This window comes from Calonectris borealis, chromosome 14 (assembly GCF_964195595.1).
Source record: "Calonectris borealis chromosome 14, bCalBor7.hap1.2, whole genome shotgun sequence".
Classification (NCBI taxonomy): Eukaryota; Metazoa; Chordata; class Aves; order Procellariiformes; family Procellariidae; genus Calonectris; species Calonectris borealis.
The window spans coordinates 11,529,363-11,550,709 of NC_134325.1; the positions used below are offsets into that span (position 1 = coordinate 11,529,363).

At 38.3% G+C, this 21,347-nt stretch overlaps 1 protein-coding gene across 1 annotated transcript in view; it reads right to left on the bottom strand.

Moving 5' to 3' along the window:
* SYT9 (synaptotagmin 9) overlaps positions 1-21,215 on the bottom strand; it is a 33,553-nt gene extending 12,338 nt beyond the window's left edge. The window contains exons 1-2 of the mRNA XM_075163224.1: positions 20,810-21,215; positions 17,267-17,813 (exon numbers count right to left, since the gene is read on the bottom strand). Of these exons, the coding sequence (XP_075019325.1) occupies positions 17,267-17,813; positions 20,810-21,186 (924 nt within the window). The 5' untranslated portion in view covers positions 21,187-21,215. The remainder of the gene's footprint in view (positions 1-17,266; positions 17,814-20,809) is intronic.
* Positions 21,216-21,347: the final 132 nt, after the last annotated feature.

Consider the following 21,347-nt stretch of genomic DNA (forward strand, 5'->3'; position numbering starts at 1 on the left):
CTTGCTCACTCACCCCCTGAAATGGGATGGTGGGGAGAATCCAAAAAAAAAAAAAGTAAAATTTGTGGATTGAGATAAAGACAGTTTAATAGAACAGAAAAGGAAGGGAAAATAATAATAATAATAATAATGATGCTAGAATATACGAAATGAGTGAAGCACAATGCAATTGCTCACCACTTGCGAAAAATGCCCAAAACAGCGATCGGTACTTCCTGGACCACGCCTCTTATTTATATACTGAGCATGACGTCAGATGGTATGGAATATCCCGTTGGCCAGCTGGGCCAGCTGTCCCAGCTATGCTCTCTCCCAGCCGCTTGAGCACTTGGCAGAGCATGGGAAGCTGAAAAGTCCTTGACTAGCAGGGTACTTAGCAAGCACTAAAAACATCAGTGTGTTATCAACATTCTTTTCATACTAAATCCAAAACACAGCACTAGGAAGAAATTTAACTCTATCCCAGCCAAAACCAGGACAGTTGGCCAAACTTGCTGACTTAAAAGAAAACTCTTGATGAACATCACACAGATGGAAAGAGGTAAGAAAATAAGGCTTCATGATTTCAAGGCTAAATGCTGGCTCGTTGTAAGAAGGGGAGGCTAAATTATGTGTTAAGTGTTCACTATCTCTAGGCAAATGTGAGTTTGAAAAAAATGAAGCAGCAAATCCATTCTAATGCATAAAATTACTTCTACCGTGAATTATTTGCCAGTTACCTCTTGCTTCCATTCTGACTTAACTTGAAAGTAATGTTTAATTATCTCAATATCCCACTAATAATGAAAATCTCAAATACATCCAAGAAAAACTGCAAGGGAGGAAACTGGTTTTAAAAATAAGTTAACTAATCAAAATATTTTAATCCAAAATGTCTTGCCTGTTAATATTTTTTCCTAGTGTGTTAAAATGAAAATGTCAATTTAAACTAAATATGTATGAAAATTAATGGGTTGGCCTTTTATTCTACCTTGAATTACAACAGCTGCATGTGAACTCACAGCTCACTAAAATATCGAAAGATGCTCTACCTTCTAACCCCACTCAATTACCTGTTCGTGCACGGGGACTGGAAGCAGTCAGTATGTCAGGGCCCCGAGGGCACTAACAGGCCTTACTTGGAGGCCCTGACCGCCCCCCTGCCCATGGCCCAGGTCCCCATTTCAGCCCAGCCCGGGGCTGGTGCTCCCTGACCCACTGACACCGCAGGGTGCTGGTCTCCAGCTCCCCACGGACCTGCCCTGCCCGGCCATGGGCCCCGCTGAGCCAGGCCCACCCACGGGCCCATGTCCCGGCCTGGCTTGGCCCATCCCCAGGGAGCTGGCTGATGCCAGGGGCTGCCCCCCCATTCCCCGGCCTGCCCCGCTCCCCGGCTGGGGCGGTGGGACGGGACCTGGCTGGCGAGGTCCTGCCCAGCAGCACCCGGGTCCCCCACAGCTCCTGGCATCCCAGCCCCAGGGAGCAGCCTTGCGCCCTGACACAGTCTTAATTAAGGATAAAGTTTCATGGAGTGGCCATTCTGTATATAAAAAAGCTAATATGGACATGCTGCTGAAATTAGATGAAATTAAAGCTTTGGGCCCTACTAACATTTCCTCACCTTTCCTTAGCACTGAATGTCATTCTCAGTGCTTGCATTTTGTGTTGTGTAAAGCAGCCGTCTTTTATATCGTGAATTCTGAGCACATCATTCTGAAAAGGAGAGAAACTAAGTATCTGGGTAGTGCTGAAAAAAGATGGAGAGAGTCACAGTATCAGCAAAAAAAAAAAAGTTCTTTTCAGTCTGCATAAGCGCTTACAGTGTTTTGTGGACGTATTCATTATGCTTACATTAGGTGTTCTTTACTGACTTCCTTTCTATTCAGGCTTAGCACAGGTTGTACGCAAAATGGGTAATAAAGAAAGGCCATTTTTATAAATCTGAATCTACTTTTAGTCTAAATAAAAGTTTGCTCTACAATTTTGTTTTTGAAGAAGTTGATATGAAAAAAAGAATGGTCCAAATAATATAGTGTGTTTGAAAACTAGAAAGCTAATGTCAAACTTTGTGTTGTAGTAGCATGTCTTTCTTGCCATTCCAGAGCTTTTCTCTGAGATACGTTTAATTTTTTTTTTCAATTTTTTAAAAAAATCAAGTATCTCTTGTTGGGTTTTAGCCACCTGCTGCCTAATTCCATCCCAGGTCTAATTTCAGTAAAGATATGGTGGTCTGTTGCTATAGACGTATCTGTGTACGTGCCCTGGGAAGGCCAGGAGGGGATCATTCTGCTCAGGGCTCTGTAATGAACGCAGAAGCTGGAGAAGCACATGTGCGTTGTTCATTGCAAACAGGCAGAGAAGAAGCACTTTGCCCTAGATTTTGACCACTTGAATATAATGGGCTCCTTTCACAGACCACTAAAATAACTATTAGTGAACAGTGTATTGTCATTAATCCAAACTCTGTCTAATAATTTTAAAATTCTTGTGATACCTGGAAATCAAATCCAAGTTCAATGAAAACCCTGGTATGCCCTTTCTCTCTCTCTTTCTGATCCTTTTTGGCTTCTCATCCCATTAAAAAATAATAAGGTATACCTAAGGCAGACTTTTCAAAAGTAATATTTTCTATGTGCATCTCCCTTTAAGTTTGGTGACCATTTAGCAGGTGGGGAAAGAAGCATGGGTTTATGAATCTATTTCTCCCATTTTTTTTTCTAAGAGATTTTCTTTATCATGATTTAGAGTAAAGTTATTTTTTCTTTCAAATAGGTACCTTTCCTGGGTTTCCTCGTCATTTTAAAGACAAGGATTAAGTATCTTTCCATTGAAGTTTCTCCATGTGTTTTGTTTCTCTAGAGACAATTGTGTCATGCATCCTTTCATGCATGAATACTGAGAATACTTCATGTTTTTTCTGGTAAAAAGTAGCTTTTTTTCTAGAGCTCCCTGATGTTGAAATCCTATTACCTTTGGAATTGACTTTGTTACTATTAAGTGGTGTAACTAAATACAAAAAGTTGGCTTATGATCTGTCACCTGTATAAGCAATAACACTGGTGCCCTACCAGACTCAAATGCACCATCCACAGAAAGTACCAATATAAGAGAAATGATGAAAAGGGATCATTATGGCTTAAAAAATGTATCTGAGAGCATTCCATGTAACCTTCCATTAGACTGAAAGAGCAACTAAATTTCACAACATGCATTTTACTGGTAACACTTCTCTGTAAAATTACCCACTTTTAACAATAGTAAAGCAATTTCCATAGAAGTTTCATTTACTTCTTAGTAATTTATTTAAATGGGTCATATAGAAAAGAAAATCACTGCAAATTTCAAAGCAAAGCAGCCAAGGTAAAGAGACTACTTCACTGCTAGCAATATTCTGTAAATGGATTGGGTGAAAAAGTGTGCAGTTGTACTGCTTTGATTGTCCTTGCAGAGCAATTCCATTTTAATTGCAAGTTAAATGGAAGAAGAATATAATCATGGATGCTAAGGTTAATCCTACAAAATACGTTTATTAAATATGTCAAAATATACAAACCCCCTAAATCTTCAATACTGCAAAATTGTCTCATTTTATACCTTAGAATCTCTCTGGTTTTCAAATACAAAAGGAATTAAAATAATAGAGGGAGGAAGGAAGAATGAGAATGACAATAAAATAAATGATAACAAGACAGCGTCATTCCAGAAGTGTGAAAAGGAGGACTGCTTTCATCCTTTATTTCTCAAACCATGCTACAAAGAAAACTTCACATTTGAATCAGGAAAGAAGTTCGGGGTTTGGTGGTTCTTTTTTAGGGGTGAATCACAGAAGAGAACGGAGGCTCTTCTGTTTCCTCCCAGAGATGCTACTGACAATTTCTTAATAGACTGCTGTGTAAAATTTGCCGGCCATGTAACATGCCGATATGCTGTTGGTATATAATCCTCTGAGGGCAAACCTCCCTGACTCACCTCCTGAATCGATGCCATGGAATCTGTGGTGATCTAACAACAAGGGGTTACTTATACCACCTCTCTTAGGCAATGCCGGGAACATGTCAGTGTTTCTCAGTATCTTAGCTGCTGATGCTGCCGAAAAGCTCATGCAAATCCAGCTACCTACTTTTCTTCAGAGACAGTTCTGGACCATCGCCATTAAGACACTTAGGCTACGCGGATGTGGTGAAGGAGAATTTATGCTGTTGCTGTGTATCATTCACCTACCTTGCAAACAAATAGAATATTTTAATCTTGAAGCTGTTAAGCAGTTTACCAATCCAGTACTACATCTACTTTGAAACTGTACAGAAAACCATGTTTAAAATAAAACTAAAGGCTGTGAGGAAGCTGAAGAAAGGGGAAGGAAGAAGACAGAAATCCATTTTAGAAAACGCAGACTCTGAAATCAAGTATATCATCCAGGTGTCTACAGTGTGAGCAGGGGAAGATGTGATTGTGTAGAGTGTGATAACAGTTCTTTTCCTGTAATACTTGTTCTCTATCAGATATGCTCGTGCCTCCCTATTATATTTAGACGTGTACTGCAGGCAATTTTAGGACCACTTTAGTGAGCATGTTTCCTCTCTTAAAGAATGCACAGAGGGTAGTATAAGATGTGAGATAAAGAGAGCACTAAATATAGAAGTGCTTGAGTGCTTTAAGTCCATAAAAGTGAGTCAACAGAACTTCCTTCTCTTAGAAGACTTTTCTTCTAACTTGTTTTACTTTACACATGCTACATGTGAAATGTACCTAGAGAAGAAAATTATTTTTTTCTGTGGCTTGTTTTAGCCTCTTCCTGACGGCATCATGTGCATTTGTGTGAGGTGAGTCCTGTGAGCTGCCCAGACTTTTACCTGGTTATGTTTATATTCAGAATAACTACTGTTATTAAGTACATACTAGCCTATAGGTAGGAAAAAAAGTTGCATTTTTAGAAAGTCTATGAGTAATTTAGTAAATGGTTATCTCACAGTCACTTAGATGCCTTCTTAAATTTTTGGTTTAGTTGCTTATAATTTAAATAATTTGATAGTTTTGAAATGAAATTAAAGTGTGAGTTGACTTGTCATAAACGGTGAGTTCACTTTAGAACTCATTGCTACTTTGAGAATGATCAATGATTTTGGGTACTCAGTTTGACACCTTAAAAGGGCCTGACTTTAATTTTTGGAAGGAAGTATGATTTTGAAAGAATTTAGTGTGGTCACAGATTTATCAGAGATAAATCAGTTATCTCTGACCATCCTGACTCATAACTTTTGGAGCAAGACTGTCTGAAAAGAAGGATAGTATCTTTTTTTTTGTGTTGCTTTAGCACTGAAAGGTTTCCTGAAATAAATCAGTTTTGAGAAGAACAAGAGAGTGGCTGGATGGGGGTGAAGAGAGTGAGCATCTACTGCTATATCTACTGGTTTGTTTTTAAAAAATATCTGTATTTTGATCAAAAAAGTATTACGGTTATAGATAGCATGAAAAGCTTTTTGTATGTTGTTTCATTATAAAAGCTTTGTGTTGTATGAAGTGTTTCTCATGGCTTTCCCAAGAATGCTGACACTCTATATACTGAGTAAAATGAAGAATTTGGAAAAGGAGCTGGCAAATGAGAAACACTGCTGAGCTACTGAAAGGAATGGGTCCGGGGTGCTCACTGCAGAAACCTTGAGGGGAAAAAATCTATTCTGTTTTCATTCTATTAGGACTGCTGCAGCCAGTCAAAAGTTGAAGATGTGGATGTAGAACTCAGGTCATTTCTGATGGAGAGATTTCTATCGGCTTTCTCCAAGACCAAATTTGATAGCTCACTCATATTTTAGCCATCAAATTTGGGGGGAGAGGGAGGAGGAGAAGATTTAAATCTTTGTTGAGCAGGTCATTGTCATGTGTTTGTTTTGCAGAGAGGAATAAAAGGATGGTAATTTGCTTGTTCTGCTGTTGAAGAGAATTTTCTGATGTATATCACAGGTGATTTGTTTACATTATTTCATGTGGCTTTTTGTACTGTTTACAAGATACTATTTCCAAACTATAGCAAGAGGGTATGCATGAAATCTCAGCTTCAGTGGGAATTCTTTCCCTGACTTTACAGTAGAATCAAGAGCTCATCCTGAGTACTACCTGCATAAAATGTTGCGGTCCCAACGGAGTGAAGTTTATTGTTAGATTAGCATTTACTGTAAGATTCTGTGCTCAGTGGAGTACAGACATTGAAAGGCTTTCATTATTTTAAAGCGATGCCTTTCTTCCTGATGATCATAAATAACTCTCCAGGGGGCTCGAAACCAAAGTCTGCTTATTCCTATCTTTTTTGTACACACTTTTGTATACATATTTATTTCATTGTTGGGTTTGTTCAGAAGAGTTATCGTAATGTAGATCAGATGGTTGATTAAACCACAGCTGGCTTTTAAAAATATTTATAAAACTCCAGCATGCTTTTAAAAAGAAAACATGTATAAAGAGTTCTATGAATTCTGAAAACAAATATACAAAATACAGTATGGGAATTGTTCTTTTGCTCTTCTTTGTTAACTTTCATGGTGTTTGGGCAGCAGTTTCTACATGAATAGAAAATATTAGATATTGCATGATATTGCTAATCTCCTATTCATTGCTCCTTTTAAAATAATTTTACTGCAGGAAATGGAAGAGGAAATGCTAGGTAGGAGGAGCAGTGGATTTCAGCCACTTGTACTGTGCTGTTAGTAACCAGTTGCCTGACAAGCAAGGTTATGTTTTCTGATGTTGTGATAAACTGCTATTTTTAAGATGCCAGATTTGGCGCAAGAATCTGAGTGGGGAATTTTACCCCAATAGTTCATATAATCAACTGTGAAAACCTCCAGCTGTCAGTTGTTTTCTGTTTCCCTGCCCATCACAAGCAAGATGCCATCACTAGTCGGAAATCTTCTTCCAGATGGTGTATGTAGCTTTAATTTTGAGTTTGTCTGATGAAAGGAGTGAATGATTAAGCGGTCACTAAGGTAAGCTGTAGCTTGTGACTACTGTTTTCTTGAGTAAATAGTGCATGGTGTTTAATCAAGCAACAAAGTGCCAGAAACATGTAGCTATACAAATCTCAAATGTCATGATACCACAGATGTTGCTAATGCAGTCTCATCATTTGAGCCTGTCACTTCACCAAAGTACATGGTTTGAAATACTCATTCTAATTCTCTGCTAGGGAGCCATAGGAAGGCTCAGACACTGCAAATGACTGTATGCTTCATTTACCCATGTGAATACTTCCAGTGACTTCAGTGGGACTAACTACAGAAGTTATTATAGCTGTAATTCTAGAATTTGAGTGTGCATTGCAAATTGCCTTTCAGTGTTTGTGAGGACTGGTGCAGAATTTGGAGGTTTGCATGTGTTTGTCATTTAATCCTACCCAGGCAAGCACAAAGTGATGTTGCAATGGCCTGTTGTTTTTTTCAGGAAACACTATACTTTATACATTGTTCCTGATACATATATATCTTTCTGAATGTTTAGAGAAATGTGCATGCATGAAGAGAAATTAAATAAAATAGTGAGTTAAAATGAAGATCTCTGCTGTAAAAAGGTAGTAAACTTAGGACTAATAATTCTTGATAAAAAAGCTTTTGGTCAGGTTATAGGTCCCTCAATTTTGCCACTGTTTCTTTAGCTCCGCTCTCAGAAAAATAGCTCAATTGCCATGAAAGGGTAATGCCTGTCCCTCTTCCCTCAGATAGTTTAGCTGCCAAGTAATCTATTTTTTACAAAGTGAAAGAATGGAAGAGCGTAGCTATGTATCTTTTTGCAATAATCTGCGCAAGGTTCTCTACAGAGCCTCGAAAGTGGCCCTCATGCTCTGAAGGGCCAGGGATTGAAGAGAGAAAAGCTGTCATGTACATCTCTGAGGCCTCCCAGGGACAATTAGGGCCTGTATAATATCTGGTATGATACTTGTTGACCATATAACCAAATCTTAGCAAATTGTATTGAGTGTCTTTTAAAGTCTCTACTCTCATTTATGTCAGTTCAGTTGTTTCAACTTTTATTTCTTTCAAACTACATGATCAGCTGCTAAAAGTCTCCTAGATTTTTAGGAGAAAAGCTAGAAAAGCTATAGATATATAAATAGGACATATTGTTCCCTCAGTATGTCCTTTTCCCCCAGTTAGCTCAAACTTCAGCTGCAACTTCTAATGTTTTCTCCCCACAAAGGCAGTGGGGTGGTCTGAAGAAAGCCCTCGTGTGATTATTTAGCAAATGGTATAGCCTTATCTTAATTTTGGCAAGCTCTATAATTTAGCCTGTAAGCACAAAAACCATGCCTCCGAAGCACTACAGTTATGGTCCAGTAATTCCTTCCTTCTGTACAGACGATGGTGTTTCGTCCTGAGTAACAGGACTCTGGAAAGATCCTGGAATTCTGAATGGTTGAAGTGTGAGACACGTTACGTCCTCTGATGAGAGTTTGAAAGGGGACAGACAAATCTTTTGGTGAGAAGAAGAGCCTGTGTATAGTGGCACTTTCTTTTCTACCTATTTACCTGGGACACAGGTGTACTAGAAAAGATGAAGTCAAGACTGTACCCCAGCAAGCGCACATTTTAGGTTGTGGTAGGATGCCAGCCTGTCAGGTATGGTGTGCAGGAGCTGCTTCCCAAGTAGCTAGGCTATCCCCTGCACGAATATCCAGTATGTCTTGGTAAGAGTTCAGAGCACAGTTACAATTAATCTCTAAGTAAATAATATACAATAACAAAAAAGTCCACTTACTGCTTAAATATAAGACCATGGGAAAATAACATGAGAACCGGGTAAACAGACTGTACACAGAGAAAACTGTAAAACTTTGAAATACCCTGTTTGGTGGAGAAAGATGCCTGATAGCTGTGATATCTTGTGGGGATTAAAGGCTAAAAATGGCTTGAGGCTTTTCACATAAGCATAGTATGTTCAGAGGAAAAAATACTTTAAAGTTTGGCTCCAAATATTGAAACTAATTTAAAGAATAGGATTTTTCAGGAATTTTGATGAATCTAAACGCTATTGAAATGCTTTCTGTGACCTCTGCTAGAAAAAAAGACACAGGAAGCATTCCCAAAACAGTTCAATGATTGAATGCGTGTTTGAAGTGATTTTTTTTCCCTGCCTGGCTAAATACATGTTTAACTTTAAAGTTATATAACCTTGTAGAAAAAAAGGCTATGGCACAGTCTAATCTTGAATTATGTGCAGAATGGTTAGATCACCTTAATACAGCTATTTTAGCCTTAACACTGTATGAGTGCTCTTTGCTCATCTTGAAGAATTGCTGCCTATGCCTTGAAAATACCAGAGCCATTTTTTTTGTGTTTGCGGCTCCCACTAACAATTTTGGATGGTGTAATTGAAGGACAGGCTTGGCTGACCGGGATCACATTTTGGCTTTGCTTTATGTGCAGTGCTTATGTTATTGTGAGCTGTTTCACTGAAGGCTATCTCTGAGAGTCTTGTTTAGAGAGAGATTTCTGGAAAAAAAGAATTGGCAGAGGAAGGTGAGAAGAAAGGGGAAGGGGGATGGGTAGTAAGTAGAGGGATAGTTACAGACTCTTCCAGTAATATAGAAAAACAGGAATGTAGGATTGGGCCTAACCTTTTTTAGCATGTGGCTAATGTGTGGAGGAAAGCGTTCTTCATACGCTATTGTTGTCCGGGGCTGGTGCTCCGGGGAAACATCCATAATACAAAGACAGAATTGGGTGCTCAAGCATATGCAGCATTGATGGGTAGGGGGAGAACCAGTGTGGAAACCAGGATTTTAATTTCATAAGGAATTTTGTGTTATTTCCATTTTGAAGCAGAATTTCCCTCACTTGACTTGAAACATTTTGCTTTGATAAAAAACAGGGTGTTTTGTTCCTATTTCAACTTTCAAAATATTTGAAAAAATTGCAATAGAAGGGCATTCCAAATGAGAAATTAAAACATCTTATTCAGAAATTTCAGTCTTCTCAATATACTGATGTTAAAATTTTTTTTCTTTTAAATTCTTTAACTGAAATCGTCCCATATCTGCTACATGTTTTTTTTCGCCTGCTTTAGTTTTGGCTTTGTTTCTTTTGTTTGTTTGTTTGTATGTATGTTTTTTGTAGAGAAATATCCAAACTGAAAAACCTCATTTGGAAACTCTGATGGCCATACTCCTGGGTTCTGTAAACTTCAAGTGATACATACCTATATACACAATTCTCTGAATTATCATTTTCTTGAACTAGTCCCAAAACCCCAATAAATGGTAGCAGAGGCTTCAGTGATATTACAAGATTCATTCTGTTTCTGACCATGCCGGTGGAGCTACAAGGCTGTTAGGTAATCACTTGCACTGCATAGTCACCATTATTTTCAGAGCCAAGCTTGCAGTGCTTGTACCACTGACTCGGGACCAGCCTAACTGCATCTCAAATTTCAATGCTCTTCAAGGCATTGGACTTTTTACTTCAGACCATTCACAAGTTTTATTGAATATTATTCTCACAGTTACCCAGTTGCTACAAACAGAATTAGGCATCTGCTGTCTTTAAGTTTTCTGAAAACAGTCAGTATTTTATCTCTACCCCATATAATTTTATATAACTGTATCTGTCCTTTGTTTAGCCATGCTGAGTGCTGTCTCCTAATCATTTAAACATATTTTCTGACAAATCTTCTCCTACAAAGTAATTAGCAAAATCATTAGATTAAAAAAGAAACATAAAAAGACAAAAGGAAAAGCCCAGTTTTTTAAAATGAGCCCATTTAAATATGTGGTTATTAAAAAATGTAAAAACGGTAGCAAAAACATTGGCTGCAGCCATTCTCCGATGTACGATGACTACTATACCTGTTGTGCTGATGCTGAAGGCTAATTAATTTCTTTTTCATCCTTACTGTGGTGATCCTTAGAAATCTGAAGGATTAAAGATCTATGCCTTTTCAGCATCTTTTGGCTATGAAATGATTCATTACAAAATGATTCATTACACATGGACTTTTATTTTTTCTGTACATTTGATTAAGTAAGAACAGTCAGAAAAAATAATGAAACAAAAAGTGACCTTTGTGACTTAGAAGAAGATGAATATCTACTGATCTGCTTTTTTTTAAAATAAATTTAAAATTTAAGTGAGGTGGATCTTACCTCTTGTGTTTACTGCCTTAATTCGTCTAGTCATGAAATAACTGTTGTTGCTTCTTAAACTTATGGCATGTTTAACGTGGGCAAGATACATGGGTTTGCAAATCTATCTCTTCGAGGGAGACTTGCATTTGCAAATCAATTAATAGGTACATGTCCACATCAACAACTGATTGCCTCCCTGATGCCAAAGCCTACCCATTTTAAACAAATGGAACGTCAGGTTAATAACGGATATGTTTTCTGTATTACAAAAAAAATCAACTAGTGTTTCCTGTTTACTGCTACAGTCCTAAAAAGTAGATATGGCACTTAACATTGATGGTTTGGATTTGAATTCATACGTAGAGCCAGAGATTTGGTTTGTTTCTGTTCCTTCTCAAATTGTTGACTCAAAAATTTTTGTTAACCATTGTAAACATTTTAAATGCTTTTCTGAGATCTTGCTCAATGCCACCACTTTTCTAAACCCAGCAACTTGCCAAACCAGGAATTTTAGAAATACTGGCTAAAACATCTTGACAAACTAAACATTTTTTAAAAGTGGAGTGGGTGGACTTAGTTGACTTACTGCCAGCTACAGTATCTGTACACTGTCGAAGAAGATAAGCATTGCTACACAGAGCGGATTAAGGCTGGTGCCAGGAATTTGCAGATTCTGGACCTGATCTCATTTCTGCTATTAAGTAGTGTCATGTCTTAAGCAAGTCACATCCTTTTTGTCTGAGTCTGTTGCAGTGTCCATGAATTAGGGACAGTATTTACCTACTTCTTTCAAAGAAGGTAGTTAATTCTCCTCAAGTTTTGAGTTGTAAACCCTAAGGATTATGACCTGCACCTATGCATGTGCATTTGGCCCACATTAAATTGCTCACAGCCTCTTAGCAGGAGTGGTCCTGAGCAATGCAACCTTTGAGGAAGTTTTTTTCAGTTTGAGGACAGAATAGTTTTGATCTGCAGAAAATCTGGTACATTTGGTCAGGTTTCAAAATTTTAGACTTTTATTATGCTTTCCATAAACAACTGACTGAAATAATTTAGTCCCTTTTTGTCTCTCTTCCACACATACTGTGGTTGGCATTAACATCTCTGAAACAGGGCACCTGAAACTTCCTTCTGGTGATGTTATGATTCCAGTTGCATCTCAGTTATACAACATAAATGCCTAAAAATACAAATTCTCAAATCTTTCTTTCTTGGGCAAACTTGAAAACAACATCAGTGAACAATTAGCATTTCTAGAATGCAGAATTTCAAATACTTATAACCATCCTACTTTTTAACATTCTCTGTCAAAACACCAGCATGTATATCAACATGCAACTTAAATTCATTATTTTTTTTAAAATACAGTTTTGTATACTGCTTCTGTGCAAAAGGAATTCAGCATTATCTGACACCCTGTTGTATTCTTGACCGCTACATATACCCTAAAAGAGCTTGAAGATTCTTAAAAACAGATGCAAACAATTTCTTGGCTTTGCAACTTCTAGCATATGCTGGCTCTTTCTGGGTGTCAGAGTAAGCAACTTGATGTGCAGCTTGTGTTTCTTTATAGCTTTGCACTCTCCATAACTATCTTCTGGGTTTTCAGTGAACCATACATATTCTCTAAAGTCTGTGACATGTTACTTCTGAAATTCTATAAGTATTACCCAGGCTTTTCTTTCTGTAATCTTTTCTCTCTTTCTTTCAGAAATATTTTTCTTCTGTATTTTCACTCTCCTTTTGTACCGTGATATGTTGTTTTTTAACTTTGGGGGCTGGATGCCACATTCTTAGCTAGAAACGAAAGTGGAAGTACTTCAAAATAGCCATATTCAAAACAGAGTAACCTTTTGAATCCTTTGTAGTACTCCGATTGTTTACAGATGAAGAATAAACCATGGTTTGAATCTGACCAACTGCTTTCACCCTTATCAGAATTTCAATTTACTTCACACCTTCACAGAAGGCGGATACAGCAAAGAGCCTCAAAGGAACCATAAGATAAGAATAAAAGGTAGCAGCCAATATGGTAGCCACAATTTATAGAATATTAAGTGCGTAATCACTGCAAATCTTGTTGTAAATATCCTTTGAGAATAGAAAGTTATAGAAAGATTCATGAAAACAGGTTAGTCTGGGATGTTCAATCTCAGGGGGAGATGAGAGAAAGATGCCAATGGGGTGTTATGAATAAGATTTTTTTCTTTTTTTTTAAAGTGCATATGTAAGCTTAGACATTCAGAAAAAGAACAGTTTTCATTGTACCATGCCTAGATCTCAAGTATAACTATATTTGACAACTGAAAAGATAGCATCAGTGTCGTCAAAATCTATATATACTATAAGACCAAAGTCAGAAGTTTGCCTCCTAAAATGAGTAGTCATTTTGGAAAATGCTGGCCCAGCTAGGAATGGAAATTTACATTGTTCTGTCTTACTCCAGTTATCCCCCTGCTCTAAGTGGAGGCCACTTTTAAATACTACTCTTCTCTAGAAAGATCACCTGCTTAGCAAGTGACAAAGGCCAAGCATTTTGAGAATCCAAACAGCCAGTTTGATTTGTTTGAATCCAAACAACCAGAGCTAGATTTCCAGCTCACAGAAATCCCTCTCTGTGCCTATAGCTGCCTGGTGATGTTTAACAAGCAATTCATGAGAAAACACTTTCCTTTCTGGGTGCACAGCAAGTTATGCAAGTGGATACTTATCATCTTCTGAAAGAGAAGGTTCTCTTTATCTGAAATGGACTATCTGACAGCTTCCTGTCCTTCATAGTTGTTTATTTTATTTTGTGACAAAGCCATGTATTTTTGCCTGATCACATTTTAGTTTGAAGATGGCAACCAAGGAAATATTAACAACTCTCTTATCTTCAAAACATGCTAACAGTCTATGAACATTACAAAAACAAACAAAAAAAAAACCCACCCCAAACCCTGAATATGTTTTAGAGGCTACTAAACAAAACATACCAAATACTGAAACCCAGCCTAAAAATAAAGAGTATCTTTTTTTCTTGATGAGCCAGAAACCAGTGTGATCTGTCTGGTAGATATACAAAAAGCTTATCTAGTTCATTTCATGTTCCTCTAAAGTTGATCCACTTAATTATTTCTATTAAATAGCGCACTGCTGCTTTTTTCTGGTTGGAAAAAGTGTCAGTGTTACAGGAGAGAGATTTTATGCTCAGAGGACCTGGGATTAGAATAACAATCATTCTGATATTGGGGATTTGTGTTTGGAGGCAGATTGCTTTTCAACGTGTAGAAAATTTTTATGCTGACATGCGTCTATGTTATGAAATAATTTCAAACTCTGGGATGGTAGCAGATGTTATAGTCCAAAGAATCAAAACTGTTGGTTTTGGATAAAAAAAGCTTCCAGTGTTATTAGAAAACAGAAGAAAGCACATGGCGTAATAGGTCAATTTAATGGCATTGTTTGCAGTAAAGCTGACGTTTCAGGCATAATCTGCAGTGCTCACTTGAAGTAGGCCATTTTACTGGGCAGAGAAGGATTTGATACATTCTTTTATATTACTGTCAAATTGGATTAGAACATAATAAAATGGAGAATGTAAAATAAAGGCCTTTGGGATCACTGGTTATGCAGTGTAATAAGATGCACAAGGAATTAAAATAAATGTACTCTTCAGAAGTATGACAAACTTGTCACGGGTAGTTGTGTGGACCTTCCCGTTTTCTAGTACGTTTCCTTGGTTTAACCCTGCTGTGCTGCATTCTTTGTTGATCTACATCGAGTGAATTTCCTTCAGTAAGTTTGCCCAGCATTTCTCTGTTTTGCAATTACTATTATTTGAAACAACAAGACATTAAAAGATAAAATGATTGAAAATCTGCTACAGTTGATACAGTTTCTGTTTGCAACCATAAAGTGACCAACGATGCTCAAAACTTTGCTGAAACTTATTTCAGAGATTCACTAATACTGCCTGCTGGCCTGGTTTGGAGTGCAGCCGCAGGATATTCACTTCAGCAGCTTCACTGAGTAGCCCATGTCAGTCTGTGAGATATCTAAGCTACACAGACAAGAAAATGTGCTGAAACTTGGTTTCTTAAATGATGTTTGGAGGGTTTCTCATAACTTTATGGAGTAAGTTCTAACCTTTGAAATTTTGGAATTTTAATTACTAAGCTGAGTACTCCACACTTTCATTTATCTGATACTCTTATCTCAGAACTCACATTAGCCAAAATTGGATTGTGTCTCCTACGTACTATGAGTCATTTGCTTTGAAAAGGTCTCTGTTAGCTGAAAACCCAGTGACAAGTCTAGATGGGAGGTCATGTGTTCTGTTTGGATAAACAGGGTTACACTTCACACAGGAATTAATATTAGTAGGAATTAATAAATTACTCATGTTTTAGTCCTGAATTTAATTTCAGAGATTACAGAAAATCTGAATACAAACTATATGCCAAATCGCTTTTGAAATTTGGAAGGGCAAGTGCTTAAAAGGAAAATACCAGAGCCAATCTTTTGCCTAAGTTAAAACATGGAAAAAGGACTAGTACATATCAAAGTAACTCCAGCGTGCACATGCATTCAACTTTCAGTTGATTGTAAAACTGAAAAGTTGGTCTTGGGACACTTAATGCTGTACGAAGGCAGGCTTTCACTTGGAATGACTGTCATCTGCTCTGACAGATTCTTACTTTTCCCTTGCGGTTGAAGAGCAGTGACTTTTCATAGAAAAGCCAGGTTCATCTTTCTCTGACACTGAGTGTCCATGCCCCTGCCTGTACCTTAAGTGAGGGAACTGCTAGTGCTGCTGCTGCAGTTCCATCCTAGTGTGGAAGAGGACTGTGCAGCGGGTGCACAGGACATTCCACACATGGACACGTAACACTGACTAAGAATACTGAGAAATCACCTTAAACAAGGACAATATCAATTTTCAAAAAGAAATTCCAAACAAAAAAAATGGATTTAATCTATTTGGTCTGTAATATGGACATGCTACCAGACCACAAAGGTATAAGGTAAGAGTCTGAATTCAGGAAAGTATTTGTCTCAGAACATCCTTTACTTTTCAAGCGTTTCTTACACTTAGCTAAGCATATGCTTAAATGCTTTTCTGAACTGAGGTCTAACAAACTTACACTTTGATCTTACTGTTAATGATGTTTGGTTTATTTGACTAAAGTGTGCACTCCATTTGGGTATGGTTTGACATAGCAAATGAAATATTTGCTGACTCTTGGCACTAGTAACTTCACCTTTGTAGATTTCTGTAATGTATCATTCTCATTGGAGGGCTGTTCTCCATAGGATGCGCTTGATTAATTTCTAATAGCATTACAAGGAGATTGGCTCATGCTTTGAGAAGAGAAGAAAGCTCTTTTCTTTTCCAAAATTAATTTTTGTGGTTTTGTACCTAATCACTAATGGGATTCCTGTGTAGAATTCGATACCAGGGACTTTGGGACAACAGAAATATAGACTTATTTTATAAGTTTCCCGTTTCCCTATGTAACAAACTGATGCCAAACAGAGACTTAAATCAATTCAGTGTGTTTCACTGCTTTCATGGAACATGGGCTGAGGTGGTTGTTAGGTTTTTAAGTTTGTATAGGCTTTACAGTTAATAGACTTTATATTTTTTATAGCTTTAATTTTTATAGGCTGACCGATGACACTTGTGTATTGGACAGCATTGTCTGCCCTCTGTTTGTCCAGATTATAGATGTGGTGTTATCTCACTTTATGAGAATATAGTCTCTAGAAGGACTGAAGATCACTACATAAGAAATCTTGAATCTGCAGTTCTGGCTGATTTGTATGCTGTAATTTATGTGGCAAATAATGCAAAACACAGAAAGACAGGCAAAATAAGAAGAGTAGTATTTCCTTAAGTAAGTTTTAGATTAAGTAAGATTAAGAGAAAAACGTTCTCCAGCTTTTCTACCCTATCAGCAGGGCAATGACTAAACCCACTGTCTCCATCATAAGACATTCTTTAATAGATCCAAGGAACAAGAAATGAGGACTGAAAATGTATGTCAAGTTCCTTGGATTAAGGTCAAAGCTTGAGAAAGAGAGAGAATAGAGTATTTTCCTTCATAAATTTATCACACAATTTAAGTTATAATCAGATTAAGGAAAGAAAATCAGAAACAAAAAAATCTCAAAAAGAAAAATTATGATACTTACATTGGTGACATATTCAATATCCTTCCAAATATTACATTCCCTGGGAAAATCTGCCAAATCTAAAAAATTATCCACTATCACTTGGCCAATCAAGTCATGCCTGGAGAATCTGTCAAAGTCATACACAGAGAAATGGAGTTTCCTTGCGTTCAGATCATTGTATGGGACAGTAAATAAAAAAACTTCATCAAATACTGGATTTAGGGTCTTTCTGTGCACTTTAGTCTGGTGTTTTGTTTTCCTATCAGGAAGCAGATATATCTTCACATATGGATCTGAAGTTCCAGAGAAGTCCTTTGCTGGCAAGTTGATGGCCTTGTGTATCTTCACTATCAGCTGCTCTAAATCACAATCATATTTCAGAATAAAGTTCAGTTTTCCGCATGCCTTGCTATTACTCCTCCTGCCATCATCTGTGTCCGCTGATCTTTGTTTATATAGCTCTGGCTTAATGCGGCCAATCCCCGTCAGTTGCTCCTGTTTCTGAACCTGCTGGATGTTGAAGTCAGGGTTGGAGAGGTTGAGCTGTCGTCGGATTGAATTATGCCTTAAGTGAAAATGAAAGAATTGAAATAGATTGTGTTGAAGATTACAGGAATCTGTGAACACACACACACTCTCAAGATCCTGTTCTCATTTGACATGTTTTTGTAATGTACGCCAGGGTCAGGTTTTTACTGGCATAAAGTGATAAAGCATGATACTAATAGTTGTGAGAGCTCACCTTCAGCATTAGACTGCTCATATCACATAATGGTCTGTTCCTATGTCTCAAGCTAGTGATCTGCACCCTCCAAACCTGGCTGAAGAAAGTAACAAATGCAAATTCATGGCCATTGCAAATCCAAAGGATCTGCCTTATTGGCAAGTATAATGTGATACAATAAGAACTGTAGCTGTTCTTATCAGTCACTATTTTCAGCTGAATCCTAAGGATTAATGCCTATGAAATGAGTTACATTATGTAAATGGCGGCAGGATCTGGCCTATTATGCCAGCTGAGCTTGCTGATTTCTGGTTCTAAGATAAAGCTGGACAAAGGAGGATACTTTCCTCCTTTGCAGACATCTCTGCATTTTAATTACTTGTTGATCTCTACAACTACTTCATTTACAAGTGAGCTGTTCTGGACTGAAATGGTTTGTGACCACCCCAACAATTGTTTTGTTTTTTCTTTCATACCTGATGTAATAAGCTCTGTGGTACTTTGGCTGAAAAGCTCCTTTAGTTTCATTACTCTGAGGAGAGAAAGTTGCTTTTAGCTTTGGTCCAGTGAAATTTATTACCTGGAGTCACTCAGTTATTGTGATTGAAATTTCCACTTCATGAGACGATAACAGAAATCAAATTTGCAAACCCTGTCAGGGTAGTGGGATGTAAAAGTTGGATTAGGTAAAATCCTAATCTTATATGAGTCCATTTCCACTCTTTTGTCCTATTCATGCGCAGCAATCATTAGTGTATTAGAGTACCATGAGCTGTGGTTGAACATAGAAAGAGCACATGGAAAATGCTAGCACAGGATTAGTCAAAGCTGTTTATGTTGAATGTAATCAGCAACAGTTCCTCTGCTATCATTGTTCATTCATTCCTTGTAACTGTGTGTTTACATATGCTTAAAACAGAAACAGCCTCTTATATACGACCCTAGTTTTTTTCTCTTGTTGCATAATAAATACATAATTTTATAGCTATACATTAGTCATTTCCACGATAAAATATTATCATGACACAAAAAAAGGTTTATATTGCTCAACCCTTAAGCTCCTCATCACAATGGGACGTGCAGAATATCCTGGGGAGGAATAAAAAGGAGGGCACTGGAGAGCCAGCTCAACAAGGATTGTAGCAGGGGCAGGTGCCTGGTCTCTGTGGCCCCGCAGGAAGCCACAGCTGGCTGCTCAGTTGTGCCAGAAAGCAGCAGAGACAAAGGTGAACAAGCAAAGGATGCAGTACAAGGAAGATGGGCCCCTCCTGCTCAGTGAAAGAGTCTTTTGGAGAAGACCTCAGCAAAAGTGAGGGGCAATGAAGGAGAGGAGTAAAGAGCAAAGCCTGTATCAGCAAACGGTATAGGGCAGGGGTGGGACCTGGACAAGTCGTTCCCTGGTGGACAGAGAGCCACTGTAAGACCTGCTGGAGAGAGCCGGACTGGGAACAGTTGCCAGGAGAAAGCTGTCCAGAGATTCACAGGAGTGAAGACGCTGTCCATGCACTCAGGATGCTGAGGCAAGTTCTTTTACGGATTGGGATTGCTGCTGCTTCTTGTGAGATGACTATGCTGTGGTGATACTGTGCATTTGTCATTTGGTTAAGTATCAGAATTTCTGCCCTGTTGTAGCAGAGAAAGCCTGTATCTGACTCAATACTTTCACAATACCAAAGACACACATGAGAACTCTTGGTGTTAGATGTTGGATATGAATCTTCTGTTGTTAATGAATCTCATGACATGCTTATTTCCCAGCAGTTTGAAAACACAGCAGCACCAGCCCTGTACGGTACTTCTGGGCTATTAGTCCTTAGTTGGAATTCAACCTTGTGTGTGGTAGGGTGCAAGGTTCGGTATCCATAATTATGGCTTTGACCTCCCCATAGAATCCTACAATATAAGCCCAAGCTATTCTTATGCTAATCTAAGGAGGAAGGGCACCTGGAGCTTTTGCTGCAGAGCATTAATAATGATATGGGGACTTCTCAAATTCTTTCTGAGGCATGTTTTGGACAACTGGCAATTACTGAACTGGCTGCTAGCTGCTGTCATCCTACCCATGTTCAGGTGTGCCTGCAGGCAAGAGTCTTGGCTAAACTTGCTCTCCCAGATGGCCAGAAAGGAAGCTAGCAAAGAGCAATTGGGCTAGTGCTATACCTTCTCCAGCTGAAGTGTACCTGCTTTGACTCAGAAATTTACTGGCTCTTCACATGCTGATCCCTTTTCTTACTGCGTGAAACATAATCCTTTTATCACCTGCCCCTGCAAATACTCTTATGCTCCCTCTTTCCTCTCCCCTCCTGTACTGTTCTCCAGTTCCCCTGGAGACCTCACTGACTCTTCTTGTACAGTCACTTTTCCCCCCACCGTCATGATTGTGGCTAAAATCTATGATTTTTAATCCTATTTCTAACTCTTGCAAGTGCTTCATTAGCTTGCCCTACTTTTCTTCTTCGGCTGTTTTAAAAATCTTTGAGGAGATATTACTGAGTGTTCAGCATCAGTGCTAAGTGCAAATGAATACGCTTTACAAGCTAAATCTAGGCTGTTCTGGTGCTTTAAGGGACACACAGTGCTCTGTGTTGTCCAGCTTCTGAGGGAGAGGCACAAACGAGACAGTAGTTGATAGAAGAGTGGAATAGAATTGTGATCCTGTCCTTTTAACCTAAGAGGTTTGTGCACCTCAAAGAATAACTTTTGTGTAATTTTTTTTTTAAAAGAATGCGGAAAGTAAATTATGCATTTTTAATAGATCAGTGTACTGGATTATCAAGCTGTGCTCTTCTGACTGTATCTGTATTCATTAATAGCAGAGAGAAATTGGAGTTACTGACCGAGCAGAAGAGGTTGGTTCAGTGATCTGACGATGCATTCGCACATTGTGTACACAGTTCTCCTTCGTTCCCACCTGAGCATCTAATGGAATATCAGGGGAGGTGTGGCTGATCTTCATGGAGGACTCTGGATAGGCCGTAGGCTGACCCAGATAACCCTCGCTGTAGTCATGGTCATTGGTCTCTGTATCTGTGTAGTTCAGTGATTCTTGTTTGTTGTCTTTGTTCCCAAATGGCAGACCACGCTCTCGCCAAGGGATCCAACAAAGCTTCCAGGACACGAACAGAGAGACACCAAACAGAGCAAGACCACAGGCTGTGACAACTAGGGAGAGCAAGCTTATTGAGATATCTGCAAACAAGAAAAACACATGCATGTCACATCTTTGTGCTTTTTGGAGCTCTGCATCTCCAAGGCATACAATATGGGAAGTAAACACCTCTGGATTGCAGATCTACAAAAATTAAATTCTGGTCCCTGCAACAGACATATAATAGAAACATATTAAATGTTCTATTCTTTTTTTTTTCCCCAATA